This window comes from Aedes aegypti, chromosome 2 (genome assembly GCF_002204515.2).
Source record: "Aedes aegypti strain LVP_AGWG chromosome 2, AaegL5.0 Primary Assembly, whole genome shotgun sequence".
NCBI lineage: Eukaryota > Metazoa > Arthropoda > Insecta > Diptera > Culicidae > Aedes > Aedes aegypti.
In genome coordinates this window covers 400725420-400747683 of record NC_035108.1, presented here as the reverse complement: position 1 = coordinate 400747683, position 22264 = coordinate 400725420, and the positions used below count along the sequence as shown (strand labels likewise).

Genomic DNA, 22264 nt, shown 5'->3' with positions numbered 1-22264 from the left:
GATCGTACATTCAGAATCTCATCAGCGGCGCGCGTAAGCTCCTCGAGAATTTGTTCGTCCCGCTTCAGATCTTGTTTGCGGTCGTATGAAGGAACGGTTGAGTTTGCCATAGCTGTCGGTTTGACTAGGTTCAGGTTTTCGTAGTGTGGATCTAGCGAAGACATGGTGGAAGTACTGGTTCCTAGGCTTGTTGCAGTTGAAGAAGTACTAGTAGTTTTCTTAATAGCGTCCACCCGTTGACTATGGCGTAGAAGGTCAGGCTTGTCGTTCGTCAGCTGCCACGTCGTTGGTGCGGCCGTAGTGTGCGGTTTAGCCGGATTAGTAGTTGAGTTAGATGAAGTCGAAGCCGTGGACGTGGACGTTGACAGTGGGTTCATGTTGATCGAGTTTCGTTTGATGAACGACGAGGTGAGGGTCGTTGATCGCGTAAACGTAGTATTCGTTGCGGGTTTGGTCGAACTCGACGCGGTCGTGTTCGATGATTTCGCCGGTTCTTGTTTTCTGTTGACACCGAAGAACGATAGTTCATGCTCACGGAGCTGTCGTGCACCGGACGACAGCCGAAGTGAGGCCCGTTCTTCGTTTCGTGCTGTGCCGTTCGTTGTATCGCTCGCTGCGTTCGAAATGTGTCGCTTAAAGTGCGGCGATAGCGATTGCGTGGGTTCGATCGATTGTGGTTGCGTTGCTTTCACTGGAAGTTTATTGTTAGTTTTTCTTTGGACACTTAAGGTAACTTCACCGGTGGTCCATTTTTTGGTCCAAATTTATTTCAAAAATGAATCAGTCAAAATTACATAGACCAAATCGCACGCGCATGCACCGGCTGTTGTATTTTTTTAGAATCGATTTCGAATGTGATCAACAAAAACAGACAAATAGTATTGAACTAGAAAATTTTTATAGTTTATTGCCGGAAGCTAGAATTTTTCACCTGATATTTACTGATAGGTGGAAGAGCTACTGCTGTAGAAGAGTAGAAGAGCTTATGGAAGAACTTCAGAGCAATTTCAGGTTGAAATCCGGAGTAACTACCGATGAATTGCTGGATGGAATTCAGGAGAATTTCGGGACGAAAGGAATTTCTAGAGGAACTCTGGAGGGATTCCAGGACGAACTCTAGGACTTGGAGCTCCAAAAGAATTCCCGGAGGAAATCTGAAGCAATTCCCGGAGGAACTCCGAAGAAATTTCACGAGGAACTCTGAACAAATTCTTGTAAGACTTGTAAAGAAATTCCTGCAGGGACTTCGAAGGAATTGCCGGAGAAATGATTTTTAGAGAGTCTCCGGAAAAAATCCTGATGGACCCATGAGAGGAATCCCGGAGGAATTGCTGTAAGAAATCCTCGCATAAATTTCTGGTGGAAATCCCACGAAAAATTCCTGGAGGAATTTCTTGAGAAATTCTTGGTGGAAATTTTTGAGGGAAATTCCTGAAGGATATCCCCGGATGGATTCATGGAGCAAATTCCTGGTGGAGTTAATGGAGGGAATCATGGAGAATATTTGTAAGAAATCCTCGCAGGAATTCCTGATGCGAATCCCATGGAAAATTTCCGGAGGAATTTCTGGAGGGAATCCCCTAGGAATTGCTGTAAAAATCACCGCATCAATTTTTGGAGGAAATCCTTGAAGTAATTTCTGGTGGAAATCCCATGAGAAATTTTTGGAGGAAATTCACGGAGGGGTTCCTGGAGAAAATCCTGAAGCGAATGTCTCTGGGGAATTGCACTAGGACTTTTTCCAGAAGTTTCTCCAGAAATTCCTTCGGAGACTTTTTCAGAGAATTTATCCGAAGATTTCTTACAGAAATATTTTTGGGGATTTGCACCAGGAATTTCCTCCATAAATTCCTCAGGAGATATCTCTCAAGAACTCAGCATTTTTTTAGAAATTCTTTCGAGGATTTTTTCAGAGACTTCCTAGAAATTCTCTGGGATTTTATTCAGGAATTGTTCCGGCGATATCCCCAGAAACTCCTGCGGGAATTTTCTTCTCGAATTTCTCAAGGGATTTTCAATAGAATTGCTCTGGGAATTTCCTCAAGAAGCACCTCCAAGGATTTCCTCTCGAAACTCCTCTTGAATTTCATCCAGGAAATCCTCCAGAAACTCCTCTGATGATTTGTTCTAGAAAATCCTTAGGAGATTTTTTCAAATAATTCGTCCGGGGATTTCCCCGCCAAGAACTCCTCCGGGATTTTCTTTAGGAATTTTTAAGGGAATTTCCAATAGCAATTCCTTCGGGGATTTCATCCAGAAATTCTCCCGGGTATTTACTATGGAAGCACCTCCAAAGATTTTTCCAGGGATTTCATTTGGAAATTCCTACGGAGATTTTCTTCAGCAATCCCTTCGGGGATTTTTTAGAGAATACATCCGCAGATTTCCTTAGAAAATTTCCCTGGGGATTTGCACCAGAAATTACTCGGCAGATTTCTTCCAGGAATTCCTCCGGCGATTTCGTCCAGAATTTCCTCTGGATATTTCGTCCAGAAATTCATTAAGAAATTCCTCCGGGAATTTTTCAGAGATTTTTTCCGGAGATTTCCTCCAGGAAGTTCATTGGGGATTTGTACCAGGAGTTGCTGTGGAGATTTGCTCCAAAAATTTCTCTAGGTATTTGATGGATTTCTCCGGGGATATCCCCCGACATTTACTCCGGGGATTTCCTCCAGGAATTCCTCAGGGGATTTTCTTCAGGAATTCATCCAGCGATTTTTCTGGAGATTTCCTTCAGGAATTCTTCCGGGAATTCGCTATATGAATTCCTTCGGTTATTTCCACCAGGAATTCCACCGGAGTTTTTCTCCAGAAATTACTCCGGTGATTTTTAAAAAAAAATCCTCCAGGGATCTTCCAAGAACTCCTCTTAAGGTTTCCCCTCCGAGGCCGAGGATTTCCTCCATGGATTTCCAACAAAAAATCCTCCGGGAAATTTTTTTTTCAAGAATTCTTCCAGGAATTCTTTTAGAGCTCCACCGGGTATTCCTTCGGATTTTCTCCATAATTCGTCCTGATTTTTTTTTTGAAATATCTTTAGAGTTCTTCAAGTACAGTCAAACCTCCATGAATCGATTAATGGATTTCCCATCGACTCATAGAACAGAAATGCTTTGGAAAGTTGTTTGAGAGGACCACCATAGTAAACATGAAATGGAATTCTTCTGAAGTTGCTACGAATAGTTCACTACATTCCCTCCGAGAGTTTGTCCAGAGTTCCTCAGAAAATTTCTCAAAAGTTTCTCCGGGAATTTCTCTAGACTTTCTCTGGGAATTTTTCCAGAAATTATTCCGGATTTCCGTCGGCAATTTTTCTGAATTTCATCCAGCAATTCCTCGGAACGCCCTCCGGATTTCCGCCGACAATTTTTTTAGATTTCTTCCAGAAATTCCTCCAGCGATTCATTTGGATTTCTAGAAAGTTTCTCCGGAGTTTCTTTCCAACGGTGGGAATTTGAATTTCCTCCTTAGTTTCGCCATGAGGTTCTTTGGAGTTCGCAAGCAATTAACCCGGAGTTTCTCTAGAAACGCTTCCGGAGTTCTTCCAGAAATATCTCCTGAAGAAACTAAGAAGGAAATTCGAAGAAATTCCCGGTGGACCTCCAAAAGAATTCCCGGAGGAATTCTTGGAGAATATCTCCGAAGGAAATCGCTGAGGGAAATCCTCGGCCCCAGAGGAAATCTTTGTGAAAACCCTAAGGAGAGTACTTGGGAGAAATCCTCGGATTAATTCTTGGAGAAATCTCCGCAGAAATTTATGGAGGAAATCCCCAGAGGAATCCCTAAAGGAAATCCCTGAATTATTTCTTGGAGGGAATTCTCGGAAAAGTTCTTGGAAGAACTCCCCGGGGGCATTCCTGAAGGAAATCCCATGAGGGATTCCCGGAAGAAATCTCCGAAAAAAAAATCTGTTGCAAATTTTCCAAGAACTATCTGGAGAAAATTTCCAGAAAAAATCTCTGAAAAAAATCCCCGAAAGAATTTCTGAAGGAAACCTCCGGAGAAATATCCTTATGAACTTTTTGACCAAATTAACCAGAGGAAATTCTGGATCAAATCCCCTAAGGGGTTGCTATTGGAAATCTCCTTGGTAATTCCTAGAGCAAATCGCCAGAGCAGTTTCTGGAGGAAATGCTCAGGAGAATTCCTGGACCAATCTCCGGAGGTGCTTCTGGAGGAAATTCCCAATGCAATACTTGGAGGAGAGCACAAAAGAATTTCTGGACGAAATCCCCGGATGAATTGTTATTAGAAGTCCCTTGGAGAATTCCTGGAGAAAATTCTCGATAGAGGTCTTGACGGGGGCCTTCCGTAGCCTTAGTGGTTAGAGTCCGCGGCTACTAAGCAAAGCCATGCTAAAGGTGTCTGGGTTCGATTCCCGGTCGGTCCAGCATCTTTTCGTAATGAAAATTTCCTTGACTTCCCTGGGTATAGAGTATAATCGTACCTGCCACACGATAAACGAATGCGAAAATGGCAAGTTTGGCAAAGAAAGCTCTCAGTTAATAACTGTGGAAGTGCTGATAAGAACACAGAGCTGAGAAGCAGGCTCTGTCTTTAATGCCAAGAAGAAGAAGGTCTTGACGAATATCCCTGGAGGAATTGTATGAAAAAATCTCCGGAGTATTTTTTAAGAAAATCCCCGGAGAATTCCTTGAGGAAATCCCTGGAGAAATTTCTGGAGCAAAACCCCGAAAGAATTGCTTTTCCTGAAGAATTTCTGGAGAAAATCCCCGGAGGAGTTCTTGGGAGAAATCTCCGGAAGGAATGCCTGGGGCATATCGCCAAAGAAGTTTCTGGAGGAATTCCTGGACGATATCTTTAGGGCTGTGCACAATGACGATTTATCGGTATCGGCGATATTCCAATGTTTCAATATCGGTATCGGCGATATATCGGATTTGACATTATCGGTATCGAACCGATATCCGATATTTTTCAATGATGCGATTTTCAAACAATATCGTCTATTTTGGGCTCATTTGACACCAACTGTTGCATTGTGGAATCAATTGTCTGAGTTTTGCAGTTATGGTATGTTATGTTTAGCGGATATCTAAAATTCCGTCTGACTAGTTTTAACATAATCGTTGAATGTTGTCCTGATTATCGGACAGACAATAGTTTTATCGATATCGGAAAATATCGGGTCAAGAGATATCGGATATCGTATCGATAAAATCAAGCCGATAATATCGATATTATCGATAATAACGATATTTGCACAGCCCTAATATCTATGAAGGAATTTCTGGACGAAATTCCCAGAATAATTCTTGGAGGATATCTCAGGAGAAGTTTTGAGGAGAGAAACTTCTTCAAAATAATCCCAGAAACAATTTTTGAAGAAGCAAAACCCCGAAAGAATTGCTTTTCTTGAAGAATTTCTGGAGAAAATCCCCGGAGGAGTTCTTGGGAGAAATCTCCGGAAGGAATGCCTGGGGCATATCGCCAAAGAAGTTTCTGGAGGAATTCCTGGACGATATCTATGAAGGAATTTCTGGACGAAATTCCCAGAATAATTCTTGGAGGATATCTCAGGAGAAGTTTCGAGGAGAAAAACTTCTTCAAAATAATCCCAGAAACAATTTTTGAAGAAAATTTCTCAATGAATTTCTGGACGAAATCCCCAGAGAAAATCCTGGACGAAATCTCCGGAGGAATTGCTATTGGAAATCCCTTGAGAAATTCCTGGTGAAAATTCCCAGAGGAGTTCTTGGGGATATTGCCGGAGTAATCCTTGAAATCTCCGGAGAAATTCCTAGAGAAAATCCCCGGAGAAATTCCTGGTAGAAATCCCAAGAGAAGTTCCTAATTAAAATCCTAAGAGAAATTCCTGGAGGAAATCTTGGAAAATATTCTCTGAAAAAAAAATACCCATAGAGAATCCTTGAAATTCTCGGAGAAATTCCTGGAGTGAATCCTCGGAGAAATTCTTGGGGGAAATCTCCAGAGGAATTCTATGAAAAAATTTCCGGAGGAATTTCTGGATGAAATCCCTGGAGGAATTTCTGGATGAAATCCCTGGATGAATTTCTGGTTGAAATCCCCAGAATAATTCCTGGAGGAAATTCTCGGAGGTGCTTCTTGTGGAAATTCCCGGAGCAATTCCTGGTGGAAATCTCCGAAAAAAATTCTAGACGAAAATCCCCGAGGAATTGCTTGACGAAATTCACAGAGAAATAGCTATTGAAAATCCCCTGGGAAATTCCTGAGAAAACTCCTGGAATTCACCGAAGGAATCCTCGAAAGCCCTGGAGAAATTCTACAAAAAATCCTGGAGAGAATTCTCGATTTAATCCCTGTTTTAAATCTCTAGAGAAAGTCTCGGAGGAAATCTTCGGAAAAATTCTCTGAAAAAATCCCCGAAAGTGTTTCTGAAGAAAATTTTCCTAAAGAAAATCCTGAACCAAATCACCGGTGCTCTTGGAAAAAAACTCAGGATGTATATCTGGAGAAAATCCCCGGAGGAATTCCTGGACGAAACCCCCGGAAAAAATCGTGGTACAAATCCTCCGAGAAATTTCTTTAGAAAACCCTAGTACGAATTTCTGGACGAAAATCACGGATAAATTTCTGAAGGAAATACATACCCGTAGGGATTCCTGGAGCGAGTCCCAGAGAAATTCCTGCAGCAAATCCCCAGATGAATGCCTGAAAGACATCCCCTGAGGAATTCCTGGAGAAAATCCCCTGAGTAAATGTTGGAGTATATCCCTGGAGGATTCCATGAAATCCCCGGAGGAACTCCTAGAGGACATTTCCGGAGAAATTCCTGCTGCAAATCCACAGCTGGTTTAAATTCTCGGAAAAAATCCCCGAAATAACTTCTGGAGAAAATCGAAATATGAATTGCTTTATGAATTTTTGGACGAAATCCTCAGAAAAAATCTTGGATGAAATTCCGGGAGGAATTAGAAATGCTATTGGAAATCCCATGAGAAATTCCTGCAGAAAATTCCGGAGGAGTTCTTTGGGGAAATCTTCGGGGGAATTCTTGAAAAGAATTTCCCGATGTAATTTCTGGGCGGCTTTACCGGCAATTCTTTTCGAGCTACACTAGGAGCTCCTCCGGTAATTTTTATTGGAGGTCCTTTGAGAATTCCTTCGGATTTTCGACATAGTTCCTCCAAGAATTTAATCAGAGTTTCTCCAGGAATCCTCCAGTAATTCCTAGGAAATCCTCCGAAGCTCCACTAGGAATCCTTTTGGAGTTATTCCAAGAATTCCTCTAGATATCCTGGGAAATCCTGCAGAGTTTCTCCAATACATCCTCAAAAGTTCCTCCGGGAAATTCTCACAATTTCGGAGTTCCTTCAACAATTATTCTGGAATTCATCCAGCAGTTCCTCGGAAGTTCTTTCAGTGTTTCACCAGGAATTACTTAAAAGTTCTTACATAAATTCCTCCGGAGTTCCTTCAGATTTCCTTTATGGAGTTACTCTAGGAGACGAAGTTCATCTGAAGCTCCTACGGAAATTACTTAGTTGTTCTTCCGGAAAAGTCTCCGGAACTCCACCGAGAATATCTGCGGAACTCTGCCTGGAATTCTTTCGAAGCTCCGCCGCAAATTATATCGGAATTCCTCCGAGAATTCCTTTGGAGTTCATCCGTATACTATTTCGAAGTTCCTTCGGGATTCTTCATGGTAATCCATTGTTCAATTCACTATTTGTTTGTTTTTATTGATCACATTCGAAATGAAAAAAAAAAAAAAAAAAAAAAAAATACAACTACCAGTGCGTGAGCGTGCGATTTGGTCTATTTTTACTGGTCTATTTCATTTTGACAGGTCCATTTTTGTTAAATATTTGGACCAAAAAATGGACCACCGGTGAAGTTGCCTTTAGCCTGGTAAAAAAAGGACCAGAAAACTGGTATAAAATAAAATTGGAACAGCATCTGCCTCACCGGTGCAAGCTCCAAATTATAACATGGTCCAAAAATTTAAACCAAACCAGTGATTTGGACCACCGGTGAAGTTGCCCTTAGTATCACATTTGAGTAGATGCAGTGAACAATATTACTTCATCATTCATTTATGCTAAATTTGCCAATACATTCATATTGAATTAAACGTGAGATCTCAGTATTACTTACCTGGACTAGGAGCTGTATGTTTCTTTGTTGGCGTAGGGCTTTTCAGGGCAATGGACATGATATTGCTGGTTTTGGATTGTTTTTCACTAGTGATTGTGGTTGTAGAAATCCCATTTGATGAAGGTTTGACGATTTCGAATTCTGAAAATAGATGATTAATCCCTCGTTGTTGTAGCAAAGCTTTGACAATCTCAAGAAATATTCCCAAGGAAACTAATATGTACACATCGGATGAACTATCAGAAAGTTTTGTGCGTGCACTTCGGGAAACCTACCTGAGGTGGAGTTGACGGTGATCTTCACATCCTGATCGCGATACTTTTGAATGTTTCGTTTCGCTTTGATACGACTCCAGCTGCCAGAAAGCTCACTGCCTCCTTTCTCTTCGCTAACGCTTCCGCCGGCCAGATTTCCCAAATACAGTTTGACCTCTTCGTCGGCTTTGGCGCTATCATCGCTGTCGTATTGCTCGGCTGCGTCGTACAGCCTCTTCAGCTGCGTCAGCTGATGGCTCAGTACGTTTGATCCGAGTTTCTTCATCCTTGGAGCTGCCACCGGTTTGGCGGTGACATTCGAGACCATACTGACCGACGAGAATTCGTCCGTGCTTGATCGGCGGACGCTATTCTTGCTAATGTAGGCTTCAAAGTCTAACAGCCGAGATTCGTTGGTGAAACTTCGTCTGGCCGCGGGCATCGGTACTTGATACCGAGACTCATCGTCGTCTAAGTCTCCATCTAGGGAGGCAGCGTATTTCGCTACCCTGAGCTTCGGCGTATCCTTGAAGATACTACTGGCTGAGTTTGACTTGGCAATTGTGCTTGAGATCAATTGGAAAGCTGAACGATGTTCATCTCCGCCATTGCTGTCGAGAGACTCCCGACGTGCAGTTTCCAATTTTTGCATAGCTTCGTCAAACTGGTTTGCCGAACGTAACGTGCGCATTATGAGCGAAGTGGATTTGAGCTGGTCGGACTCTTGTTCCGAGGCATTGGAGGACTTCGTCATATCAATCAGGATTTTGGTCGTGGACTTCGGGTTCGATTCAGGGCATTCTGAAATGTTGCAGCAAGGGAAGACACAAGGTGCAAGAGAAAAATGGTTGATTTAGACCAGCGTAGATGAATTTATTACAGGGTTAGTTCTGATTTGGTCCAATTATGCGTGCGAATAGAAGCATTAGAATATAGTGTTTTGAGGGGGTGCTGCGATAGTTCATCCATACAAAGATGCAAAGCATTCTACAAATAAAGTAAAACGAATTCCACCAAAACTTACCGTCAGGTGTCCAACTTGGAGCCGGTTGCGAGAGGTTAATTTTTGTGGAGAAGTTTCCGCTGGATGTCACCTCCTTCTCCTCCGTAGTCTGAGGTTTTTCTTCAGTCTCTTCATTCCAGTAGTTCAACTCCGTGGACACCGGTCGCAGTTTGACTCCCCATAAGCTATCACTACTCTCCAAATTCTCACCGAGAACGTAAGGCTTCGGCTTTACTGGCTTGTTCTTCAGAATACCTCGTAACGAGATATCATCAGCGGACTGTCCATCACTGTCGTCAGAGGTTGTGAATACCTTGCGGGGACTTGGCTCGGGACGGCCGACCGTTGTAGTGACTACTGGCGGTGCCGCATAGACCGGGTTGTCCTTCAGATCTGCTTCGTTAACTCCTTTCTCCAAATCTCCGAAATGTGTCACTGGAACTCCAGAGCTTATAGCCTGAAGGTAAGATGACCCTATTGATCCACCGGAAGACCTGCGTCTGCGTCGAAAGTTATTTGTTGGTGGAGGTTTCTCATCCGTTTCAACTATGTTAACCCGGCCGGAATCAGCGGTGAAATGAACTTCTGTTTTACAAAATTCCACCTTTTTCCTGTTTTTGCTCAAGTCATCAAGGAAGATCTGGCTGAATCCGTTCACACTAACCGAAGTCTTTTTCTCGAACATGGTTTTCAAGCTGTCTCGTACGTAGCTGGTTTCATCCACAGCTATCGAGTGCCGTTTGATCTCTTCCTCTTTGTAACTCGTTTTCGCACTTTCTTGATTTTCATTCGTGATCTTGATCACCATCGCCGGATTGTTTGATTTTTCCTTCTGGTCACCCAGAGTAACAACCGTTCCTCTGGATGCTGCTGTGTTATCTGTACCTCCACTGGACCAACTAGAACTGAGGTCGGTAGACCTTCCAATACCACTGTCCGTCGATGAGTCCATCTTAGCCATGAAATCGGACGGATGACTCATCCGTTCGAATCCGTAGGACTTCCGTCTCGAGTGCCAATCTTCCGAATTGCTATCGGTCGATCCTTTTCTCGTGGATTCCAAGCTGTTACTTTTGTACGAATCCGATGAACTGCTTGTCTGCAGGTGACCCATTCTCGTCTCAACTTCGGTTATTGTGACTGAATCATCATCTTCTTTACGATCATCGCCTGGGCTCATATCGTCCCGGTAAAGGGACTCGTTGCTCAACCTCCGCAGTTTTCCGCGAATTTCTTTCAGTGATTCGGCTGTGAGGAAGGACGTGGTGTTAGCTTTTGGAGTTGTGGGTGTACGAGGAGCTTCCGCTTTCGAAGGACACGATTCCGATACACTGTTCAGGATGTTGTCCAGTGCTACGAAGTCGATGTGATTGTTCCTCATGGCTGTATTTAGGCGGCGACCGTTTTCCAACTCTTGTCGAATTTTCGAAACGCTAACGGAGTTCTCCGGAAGATCTGCCGGACGAGTGCTGATTCTGTCGATTATGATTGACGTATGATGTAATCGTGGTAGAGCTAAAAAAATTGAAATCACTTACTTTGGTGCGGTTTTCCTTGGGAACTGCAGTGAGCGTCGGATTTTGCTGACTCGCTTCCACTGCGTGGGTTCGACGTCGTCATCGAAGTTGGTTTCGTCACGTTCGGTGGATAGATCCTCGATCGAAACGCTCTTGCCACGGGTAAGGAAGCTGTGGTAATAAAAAAAACGGAACGAAATCCAGTTTGAGAAAGCTTCGTAAGAATCAAAATCAGAAAGCCATTCCTGATCGCATTTTATGTTAATTAAGATCACTGACCTAAAATTAGCAGCCTCCCAATCGAATCGAACTTTCAAATTAATTGCGGTTCAAATAACTTCAGCCTTAGTTCGTGAGCAAAAAACTTTGTCAATATCCGATCTGGCTGACTCACGCGTTCTGCTTTCTGCGGATCGAGTGTCAATACTTCGTAGCAGTTGAGAACGTATTTAAGCAGATGCTAATTATTCTACCAAAGAGTGCCTGCAGGGTTGCATTAGCGGCAACAGCAGCAGCAGCACGCCATCAGAAGTTGACGATCTTAACTGGTGGATGGTTGAGCTGAACTGACTGAGGCAGGCATCCAGCTCGCGCGATCATGCAAGTCTCAGCACCGAGTCTTTGAGTGAATCGATCCAGCTCAAGTGAGTAGGCGCGCGCCACCCGCTTCGACCCGGCTCGGTAAGTGAGTAGGGTGACACGGTATAATACGCCACTTTTTACGAATAATGGGAATATCTTTGTCTTTAGTACTAATACTATTACTAATACTAATCAATGGTTCCCAACTTTATTGGTTTCAGTAAACTGCATATAACATGCAAGTTTTTCAACTTGTGTGCTGATTTATGTGCTTAATTTACTACAGAAATCAGTTTTAGTTGCTACGGAATTACTAAGTTGGATGATTTTGAAAAGTACTATATTTGACTATATAGAATAGAAGACACAAAAAAAAAATGATAGAAAGCTGCAAGCATGTTCAAAATATCGATACAATCGATATTAAATCGGGCAACTTCAATCAAACCTTATCTCACGCAAAAGATTAAGTCCTATTTTGCATGATCGATATATTGAATTGCCAGAAAATTTAATAAATCAAAGCTTAACTTTCACTCAAACATCAATAAAACTAGTACTTTTTACAACTTTGATGACCTGTAGCACAAAATTATGACGTATTGGAAATGGTATTGGATTCAGCAACCTCACATTTACTGGAGACAACACGCGAAATAGGTTATTTTCTTCTGCTGTGTGTTCTGTTTTGATGTGAAAACTGTTGGAGATTCAGAAATTGCTACATAATTCAGATACCAATTTTAGTTTAGATACAATTTTTTTCAATGATGCGACATCTTTAGAAAAATAATATTGCAACCTATAAAGTAATGTTTTTTTTCTGTTTCTGTTCGGGATGAGTCACTGCGACCAGTTTTCTTTGATCTTTTGTGGTATACCCGTGTCCTTTGTTTAGTGCATGTCGTTCTACTCCATTACTTTTGAGAAATAATGAAGTTGTCGTTTTTTATACAAATATCATTCTTTACCATTTTGCATAGAGCCTCTTTAGAAAAAGATACCGCTATTTATACCTTTTGGAGAAAACAGTTTGTCACCATTAAACTCTCAAAAGCGCGCCCCTTAATCAGGTTCGGCCACTAAGCTGGTTGAATGATACTGATTTTGACCATGCATCGGTACTCTAGCGTATCAAATTATTTCTTCTACTTATAAGGTTCAAAGTCGTTTTTTGAAACTGTGAACAGGTTCCATCCCATGAAACATTTAGATTCCTTGAAACAAAAAGCTTAGAGGTCTGCTACTCCACTGATTCGGAATAGTTTCCCTCTTAGATATCGAAAGATAAACTCTTGAACTCGGAATGAAATTGTCTCATGAGTTGAAACCAACCTCAGATGCTGATTGAGCCATTTTTTCACTTCGACCTCCTCATTATCTAGGACAAATAGGTAGGTCTTAGTGTCTTGTTACTCTCTTATACTCTTCCGACCCTAACTTATAAGTATTCACAAGAACAGATACAACAAGAGTACAATATGGTAGATCTTACCCCGTAACGCACCTCGAAAAGGTGATCTACCCGCGTTACGGGCATAAAGTAATGTTATACGATGATTGAAACTTTTCGAAAATTATTAAGACATCTTGCCACGAGTCTGTCGAAGAACTTCTAATGAAATATAATGCATGAAATCAAGCAAGAATCATAAGGTCTTGAGAGTATTGCTTTGAATCTCATCAGGAATTCATGAAAGGTTTCTCCACGTATCCAATATTGCTTTAAGGGCTATGTCATGAGTTTCCTTCGTAAGACCTACGGGTGGCAACTACAAATCGCTTTCTTCGGATACCCGTTGAGCATCCTTTCAGAAATGCGTCAATATTGCACTATCAATCTATCAAAAAACACGTTTGAAATAAGGAACTTGCACAGAACTTGAAAGAGCGCACCATCTTGTACTAAAAATAATCGTCAGAAACTCATTGTTATCTACACTAGATTATTAGAAATCCATTAATAATCTTTCAAAGATTTCTACATTTCATTGTGATTTGCTACGCCTGGCTACAATATGAATGACCGTTTCTGTCTCAGATAAGTATCTAGAAGGAAATTCTTCAGAAATAACACCTAGAATCACCAACTACATTAATCAAAGAAAATGAAAATAATTCTTCTAGGAAACACCTGCTAACAACTGCAAGAAGATCTAATCAATAATTTTGGCGGAATCAATTCAGTAATATGGTAGAAGAATATGACCTTATTACCAGTGATTTTCCAAGGATTTCAACAAGAATTCAGCAAATGTCTTGTTAGAAAACAAAAAAAAAAATTGCAAGGATTCTGCAATTCTGTTCAGTGTAGAAGAAATTGTTATTGCTAAAATTACTGAAGAAATTGTGATTTTTGTTATTTTAACTACTAACCAACCTAAATTATAACATATTTTGTTAGAAAAAGTTGCACTGAGTAACAAAATCGGTTAAAACTCTGTTGTATTCTACTGGTCGGGTTCATATTGTATGATCTTCTCATATCTAGTACTATAACTATCTTCGATTAATATAAAATTCACCACCAATTTTAGCATTTTAAGCATTATTTTTGTTCCATTGAATTGTTCATCAAGAATAGCTTCGTTTCTTTGTAATGGTTCCATGGCCCTCCTGCGAAGTCATCACGGACCCCTATGGGGTCGCTGTATGAGTGTTGTTTAATATATCAGCCATTCCATGAAAAACCGATCTAGTGGGTCTCCGAATTCCGTGCAAATTTGCTATTTTGTTCCTTATCCGAAATAAGGATACACGTATTTTTGGATTTTTTGATTTGAATGACCAGAAAAATCGCGATTTTGCAAAATTTTTATTTTTAAAATAATTTTTACTTTTCGACCGATTTTCAATCTTTTTGGACGAAATGAAGGCTAAAGATTTTGACTTTTCGGGAAAAATATAAAATTTCACAAAAATTGTGTGTTTTTACATGAAAAAACTCAAAAGTTTCCGTTTTTTCGTGTTTTGAAGGCCTCGGGACCAAAGGGGCTATTTTTTCTTAAAAGTTCTGAAAGTTTTACGTAAACTGTCAAATTTTCAGCGATGTATGTTTTTCAGTTTTTGAGATATATTTTTTGAAAATAAAAAATCAGTCATTTTTCATCGGCACACACTGTAGATCTCAGCGCATTAGATTTGTAATGTTTAAAAAAAATCATAACTTTTGAACAGCTCAACCGATTTCCAATCTTTTTTTATGGAATGAAAGCTTAAGGTCTCAACTTTTCAGAAAAATTTAAAAAAAAATTAGAAAACTTTGAAAAAAAAAAATATTTTACAATGACAATTTCTAAAAAAACTAGAAATTTTTATATTTTTTCACGTTTAAACATATTTTTATCAGATTTTTCAATTTTGTCTGAATAGTTAATTTTAAGCTTTCATTCCATACAAAAAGATTGGAAATCGGTTAAGCTGTTCAAAAGTTATAATTTTTTTTTAAACATTACAAATCTAATGCGCTGAGACCTACAGTGTGTGCTGATAAAAAATGACAGATTTTTTATTTTCAAAAAAATATATCTCAAAAACTAAAAACTATACATCGCTGAAAATTTGACAGTATACACTCCCGTGCAAAAGTTTGGGTTCACCCCCTCAGAAACATACAAAAGTGTTTTGTCCATATCTCTGTGATAACACGTCCAATTGAAACTCTTTAAGCCGCATTCAAAAGGCAAAGAGTTATTCTTACTTCGTATGTATTTTTCCAAAAACATTTTTTAAATTTTGTTTACTAAATTTTTGATTAAATTTGTTACATTTTTCAAAAAACACACTGAAAAATCATATTTAGTTTCCTCAGCATTGGGTCGACCAAAATTTCAAATCAAAGTGTCATTAGAATCGTAATCTTATATTCCTTGAAGAGACCCCACGAAATTTTAGCGGACAAATCTGGAAAGTATTCAAAATCAATGAAACAGTCAGTCAAGTCATCGTGCAAAAGTTTGGGTTCACCTCTCAGTATGATGCAAATCGTGCAAAAGTTTGGGTTCACCTGATCCGCACACACATAATTTTTGTCAATACCTCGGCCATTTTTCAACCGATTTTAATAGTTTAAAGCTTTTTTGAGCGCAAATAATGGCGCGTACATGATTGGTCTGAGATTTCACAGATTTAAGTAAGTTAAGGTGAACCCAAACTTTTGTACGATACACCATACTGAGGGGTGAACCCAAACTTTTGCACGATGACTTGACTGACTGTTTTATTGATTTTGAATACTTTTCAGATTTTTCCGCCAAAATTTCATGAGTGCTTTTCAAAGTATATAAGATTACGATTCTAATGGCACCTTGTTTTAAAATTTTGGTCGATCCAATGCTGAGGAAATTAGATATGATTTTTCAGTGTGTTTTTTGAAAAATGTCATAACTTTAAGTACAAATTTAGTATACAAAGTTCCAAGAATGTTTTTGGAAAAATACATACGAAGTAAGAATAACTCTTTGCCTTTCGAATGCGGCTTAGAGAGTTTTAATTGGACGTGTAATCACAGAGATATGGCCAGAACACTTTTACATGTTTTTTAGGGGGTGAACCCAAACTTATGCACGGGAGTGTACGTAAAATTTTCTGAACTTTCAAGAAAAAATCAGAGCAGCAATAGCCCCTTTGGTTCCGAGGCCTTCAAAACACAAAAAAACGGAAACTATTAAGTTTTTTCATGTAAAAACACAATTTTTGTGAAATTTTATATTCACGCAGAAAATTCTTGCATGATTGACATAACTTTTCCGATAGTTGCTTTAACATGCCAGGATACAATTGTTACAAGCATATTTTCGGTGCTTCTAAACTGACAGTATGGTTTGCCCAATCGCTTTTGCGTTTGTTTCTGTTTTCCATCACATGATTATTTCAATTATATTATTGTTGAATTAGCTTTCCGCACATTTTACCTTCAAACGTTATGAGCTGTACCGCGAAAAACCACTGTTTACCAACAAGCGATGTTGGAGTAGATGTAAGTTGATGCACTCACACTCTCAAGATAGTGGTTTGAATTCCTGCTCCCATTTTTATTTACATTTTGTCGCATTTTTGCAATGTCGATAAAGAAGATTCGTGTCTGTTTTGACAACACAACATCAACAATAATGCCATTGTCATGATTGTATATTAATATTGAGTCAATCATATCTATGGTTGATTCAATTATTTTGTGTAGTTGAACCAATCATACCAAATAGTTAAACCTAGCATAGATATTGTTGAATCAATTTTAATGTATGGTTGACTGAAATCCAATGTCAAATATGATTGATCTACCAGCATATATGATTGACTGGACAATACTTTTTTCTCCGTGTTTTTCCTAAAAAGTCAAAATCTTTAGCCTTCATTTCGCCCAAAAAGATTGAAAATCGGTCGAACGGTTCAAAAGTTATAATTTTTTTAGAAATAAAATTTTTGCAAAATCGCGATTTTTCTGGTCACCCTATTTCGGAAATGGTCACCCTAATCAAAAAATCCAAAAATACGTGTATCCTTATTTCGGATAAGGAACAAAATAGCAAATTTTCACGGCATTCGGAGACCCACTAGATCGGTTTTTCATGGAATGGCTGATATGCAATTTTTTTCTTACGATCTACTCAATTGATAGAATAAAACATCTTGTTTTACACACATCTAAATCAGACCTGCCCAAAGTTTTCAAACTGCGGGCCAAATCTTAACAATAATTTTGTGTGACGTATGATGTATGACTCATTGATGTAGATTTTTTTGTTACCCTTGTTGCAGTACATTCTCAGGATTTGTTGTTTTTTTTTTGCAAAATTGTGAGAGTTTGGCTCAGGTCTACGTCAGAATCTAACTCAAGATTCTATTGTCATTCTTTAGAAACAATGTCCAAAATTTTAAAAGAACCCAATTCATAAAACTGTATGTGAGTCTGATACAATCCCATCCAGTAATATTTTCAAAATCTGAAACAAATCGTGATCAAAACATAGCCACCAACATGTGCGCCCAATGCTACAATCGGCGTGTTTGCCCGATGGGCCAACAGATGGCGGTAGTGAGATTTGTAAAACGCGAACAAAAACGATGCCAACGCTGCGTGTGGATTCACCACCTACCACATTTTCGAATCGGCGTTAAAAAGGTGGTCGATGATAATGCTTGGTTTCCCGATGCTTTATTTTTTTCCAATGACCCTAGAGGAATCGGTTCTACTTAAAAATCGACGAGCAAAAAATTACTCTTCTTTTTGTTTCGTGTACTGCAATGACAAATTTCGTTCTTTTGTATAGTTACACGTCAATCGTATTCAAGCAACTTTTTTTCTATTTATTGTTTTTTTTTGTTCCGACGACCACGGAACTGCTTATTAATTATAACTAAGCAGATAAGCAAGTTTACTCTACAATAGCAAAACTATTTACTATTTATAGTACTATTTGAAACAAAATAATACATACTATAAATAAATCAAATGTCTTATGTTTTGATTGCAGGCACTTAACATAAAAAACTTAATCAACCATTACCTTTGGTCTATCGTCAGCTTTTCAGGCGAATCTTGACTATATATTTATCCCAACCTACAATCTAACGTACTTATGAGGGTGTCATTGAGTCGGTGGCATCTCATTAAGTAAATGCTATATCAACATTTCCTTCCCCTATCCCAACTTACAGTAAAGATGGGCGTGGTTGGAAATAGCGATATTCATGATTTTGGTTTTCTCGTCTAACATTGGATCAAGGTTTATTTCCGGGCCTTGTTCCTGAAAGCTGTCTGGATGAGATTATCAAACAAAAATATGAATGTTGGTAGTATCCAATCTACGAAGTATACACTAAAGCTAGAACTGACAGCTAAAAGTGTGTATGCAACCGAAATGCATGTGTAAACAATTGTGTGTTATGTGAATGTTATCAGAGTTTAAACAGAGTATATGCATAAAGAGTTGCGCGAAGACTGATACCAAGTCTACCTATTGAACCGTCAAATCGTCTACCTATCGAGCAGAATAAACAAACACGTTTTGGGGCGAGAGGAGTGTTGTTACGTTGACGCAATTAAAAAAAAATGCTACAGTTTAAGTTACTGTGTAAGAGTTTATTCACAAATTTCATAACGCCAAAAATGGACATTTTCGACACCCACCCATTCTCTCATAACGCATTTAGTAAGAATATTTTCCGAATTTTGTATGACCTGCAACATCTTGAAGACACCCACCCACCCCCTTCAGCGTTATGAAATATGTGAATGCGTCTTAATACGATGATGTAACAAAAAAATTGCTCTTAAGGGGTTATAATTTGTGAATGAACCCCCTTCTTGTTACATGCATTGTAACGGTAATGTAATCAAATTCAACCCAGACTTTCGCTACAGATGCAGTTGTTTTTGGTCAATTCCCAGAGAGGAGCTAACGTCTCAAAGAAATTCACCGTTTGTTTTAACTGCTCGTCGTGCGGAAACCGAAAAAGATCAAGGTTTTCAGTTCATGCTGTTTGTCCTATGTGTTGTTGCAATTCTCTACTAAACACTTCTTTGTAATTACTTTACAAAACCAGAGATAAATTTCAATTTTGTTTTTTGCGACTTTGTAAAAAAAACCTTCGAATTGAGAGTGCATTTGAATGAAGTCACTGGAAAGCGCACACAGTAAAATAGGTGGCCAGAACAATTAAATGATTTGTGATTGTGGAACTTGTTGCCAGTTCTCTTTGCGGAACTCTTCTTTATAAACTCTGAGCTTAACATTTTCCTTTGTTTTTTGAGCTTTTGCAGTTATGAAAAGTCAAAAACCATGGTAAACAAAAAAGTCAGCTGAACGCAACTGCCTCATGGATTGCCTTTTTCAGTTTGGTGATCACGACTTTGTACAGTAAACTCTCCCTTACTCAATATTTCGTATCTTCCTACACAGCACAACCATATTTCAAGAGAATCCACATGGCATCATTCCGTTAAAGCGACTCGATATTTTTCAATCAGGTAGGCTGTGATGCAGTAGTATGACCATAGACATGTCTGTCACAAATTTTCTTGCATCACTCGAAATTAAACTGATTTTTAGTCTAAATTCGTAAACGGACCAGGTATGACGCCGCATGAAATAATCTTCTGTGTTGTACAGTTATTTCCGTGTAGCAACATGAAATTCCGGTCATTTTGGGTTCAATTCAACTACTGCTTCTACGTTCACTGGACGAGCCGATTCCAAATCAGAATCGCTCACCTGACTCATATTCGGATCACCCAAAGGATACAAAACCAGAAGCTAGTTGACTAGCTCAACTAGTTCAACTTATCTATATTTAGGTAGGAGAGAGCTCTGCTGTTAGTGAGGCTAGCTGCGAAGAGGGTCAGTTTGTCTCAGTCACCATCTGATACTGACGGAGGATGGATGTGCTCCCCAAAGCACGGTCCTCCGTGAGGCGTCTTCTAGTGGCAGGACGGGTTTTTTGTGGAGGGGCTGGGAATCGAACCCATGACCTTCCGCTTATGAAGCGAAAACGTAACCTCAAGGCTACAGACCCCCCTATAGGCTGTTCATTATTTTGATGAAAAGTTAGCTTATATATAACGGAATGGTCCAATGCACGAGTTCATTAATTTGACGTTTGAGCGGTGCCGAATTCACTCGTTCCCATGGTCACGTAAATAACACGGCACCGCTCAAACGTCAAATAGTGAACTCGTGCATCGGTCCATTGAAAAAGTTAGTTTTCATGGCTACCTCGATGGTCCCTTGGATCGCATTTGTATTGGTTTTGTGCTCTATAACTCGAACCCTCCCTAACTCCATGGTACCTTCACTATCGAGTTACGGAGAGTACACTGTACTTCTAAAAAACTTCAAACTTGATGTCAAGAAGTTTGAAATTTGTATTAAGTTGTGATCACCCAGCATTTTTTTTTGCAATGCATATCCTCGCAAATATACTGAAAATTATGGGTTTTTGGAACAAAAGCAGAACTTCTTAAAATGACAATTATTGGACTTTGCATTTGTTGTGGTGGAGAAAAGCAATTTAATTTAATTTAAAAATACTCCTATTCAAATTAAGCGTGATATATATTGGTAATTTTATATCCTTTATCCTGTTGGTTTGATGGTCCACTACTTTCTATTGAAAATTATTAAAAAATTTCTCATTTTTGTCATCGATTCTCTTATTTTAACCAACGAAATTTTGTGTGTGTAAACTCTGCTCAGGAGTTTATAAGAATCATGACTGGATTTCTGAAATTCCTGACTTACTTTTAGATGAAATTTTTGCTCGAGATTATGTGAGCTTTTTAGTGTGAATGTCCCCAAGGATTGTGTAAACTCTGGCAAGGATTTAAACAGATAAGCTAGATTCTATGAAGTAAAATTGATTCACTAAAATTCCTACAACAGCTTCGTCCAACCTTGATGAAAATTAAATTTAGTGTATACAACAGTGAAGCAGGTCATATGAAGAAATTTGAAATACAGTTAATTATAGATATTCCCTTGAAATATAGAATGAACATAGATATATCGTTTTAAACTGTTGTTTCGTATAATTCAAAAACATACTTCTTTATCATGAACCTCGAATCGATCATCCAAAGTTAGATTTAAGATTTGAAAGCGTTCAAAAGAAACATCAAAGAAAAGTTTGTACTGATACTGTTAGATTCATTCATCAGCTACAACTTTGCCAAAGATCGTATGCGAATCGGACGTCTCAGTAATTAGTTATTGATTTATATCCAATCGAAAAACCATCAACAGTGCCTATTTTGCTTCTGAATAGGCAACATTGTCTTCTCATGTAAAGGTAGTGCATTTTGGCATGCCATTTATATTTACCTACTCATAGAGCAACTCATATTGCTAGTTTTGATCTGCAAAAAATATAAATTTGAACACATAATCAAAAACTCATATCGAATTTGCATCTCTCATATCGTTTACCAGATAGCCGTAGCGGTAAACGCGCAGCTATTCAGCATGACCATACTGAGGGTCGTGGGTTCGAATCCCACTGGTCGAGGATCTTTTCGTAAAGGAAATTTCCTCGATTCCAAGGGCATAGAGTATAATCGTACCTGCCACACATGTGTATATGCAAAAATGGTAAATCGGCAAAGGAAGCTCTCAGTTAACAACTGTGGAAGTGCTCTTAAGAACACTAATCTGAGAAGCAGGCTTTGTCCCAGTTAGGACGTAACGCCAGAAAGAAGAAGAAGATATAGTTTACCACGATAAATAAATTCAACTGTTTAATTTCCTTTACCATGTATGAAAACTGAATGAAACATCCAAACCAGGCCGAACGGAAAATCAGTTCTACGTTTATCGATCGTCAAAAAGCTTGTCAAAAAGTTCCGGATGCTGGTAGGTATGATAAAATAAAAACCTGCATACGCTATACATAATTAAGGTGAAATGCATCGAAGCCACATCTTGAATTTTCAAAAGCAGAAATCTGGAAAACCAAAGAACGCCTCGTGCTAAAAACTTGATTGATTCGTCAATACCAGCGAGTGACAAGTCGATCAAATTTTCAGCGCGAACGGCTGTTTGGTTCTCTACATTTGTGCTCTTGAAAGTTCGAGGTTTGGTTTTGATGCATCTTCATCTTGCATCAATGCTAAATGAAATAACTGAACTGATGCTAACTGAAATAACTTGTTTTTGAGAATATGATTGCAAAACCAATCACAGCTAAAACATATTGATGAATTACGATGCAAAGAAGACGAAAAGACATCTAAGATGTTTCACAAGTATGATAAACCCACTTTAACGAACGATTATAGCAAAAAATTTAAGAACTATGAGAAAAAATATGTA

At 39.2% G+C, this 22264-nt stretch overlaps 1 protein-coding gene across 3 annotated transcripts in view; it reads right to left on the bottom strand.

Annotated features, from left to right (window-relative positions):
- The window catches only part of LOC5577896 (serine-rich adhesin for platelets), a 404297-nt gene that overhangs the window by 19646 nt on the left and 362387 nt on the right, over positions 1 to 22264 (bottom strand). For 2 of the 3 annotated variants that reach the window (XM_021847139.1, XM_021847138.1), the window contains exons 5-9: positions 10896 to 11045; positions 9379 to 10832; positions 8376 to 9155; positions 8101 to 8241; positions 9 to 691 (exon numbers count right to left, since the gene is read on the bottom strand). In XM_021847139.1, the coding sequence (XP_021702831.1) occupies positions 9 to 691; positions 8101 to 8241; positions 8376 to 9155; positions 9379 to 10832; positions 10896 to 11045 (3208 nt within the window). The remainder of the gene's footprint in view (positions 1 to 8; positions 692 to 8100; positions 8242 to 8375; positions 9156 to 9378; positions 10833 to 10895; positions 11046 to 22264) is intronic. The other variant, XM_021847140.1, reaches the window with a different exon arrangement.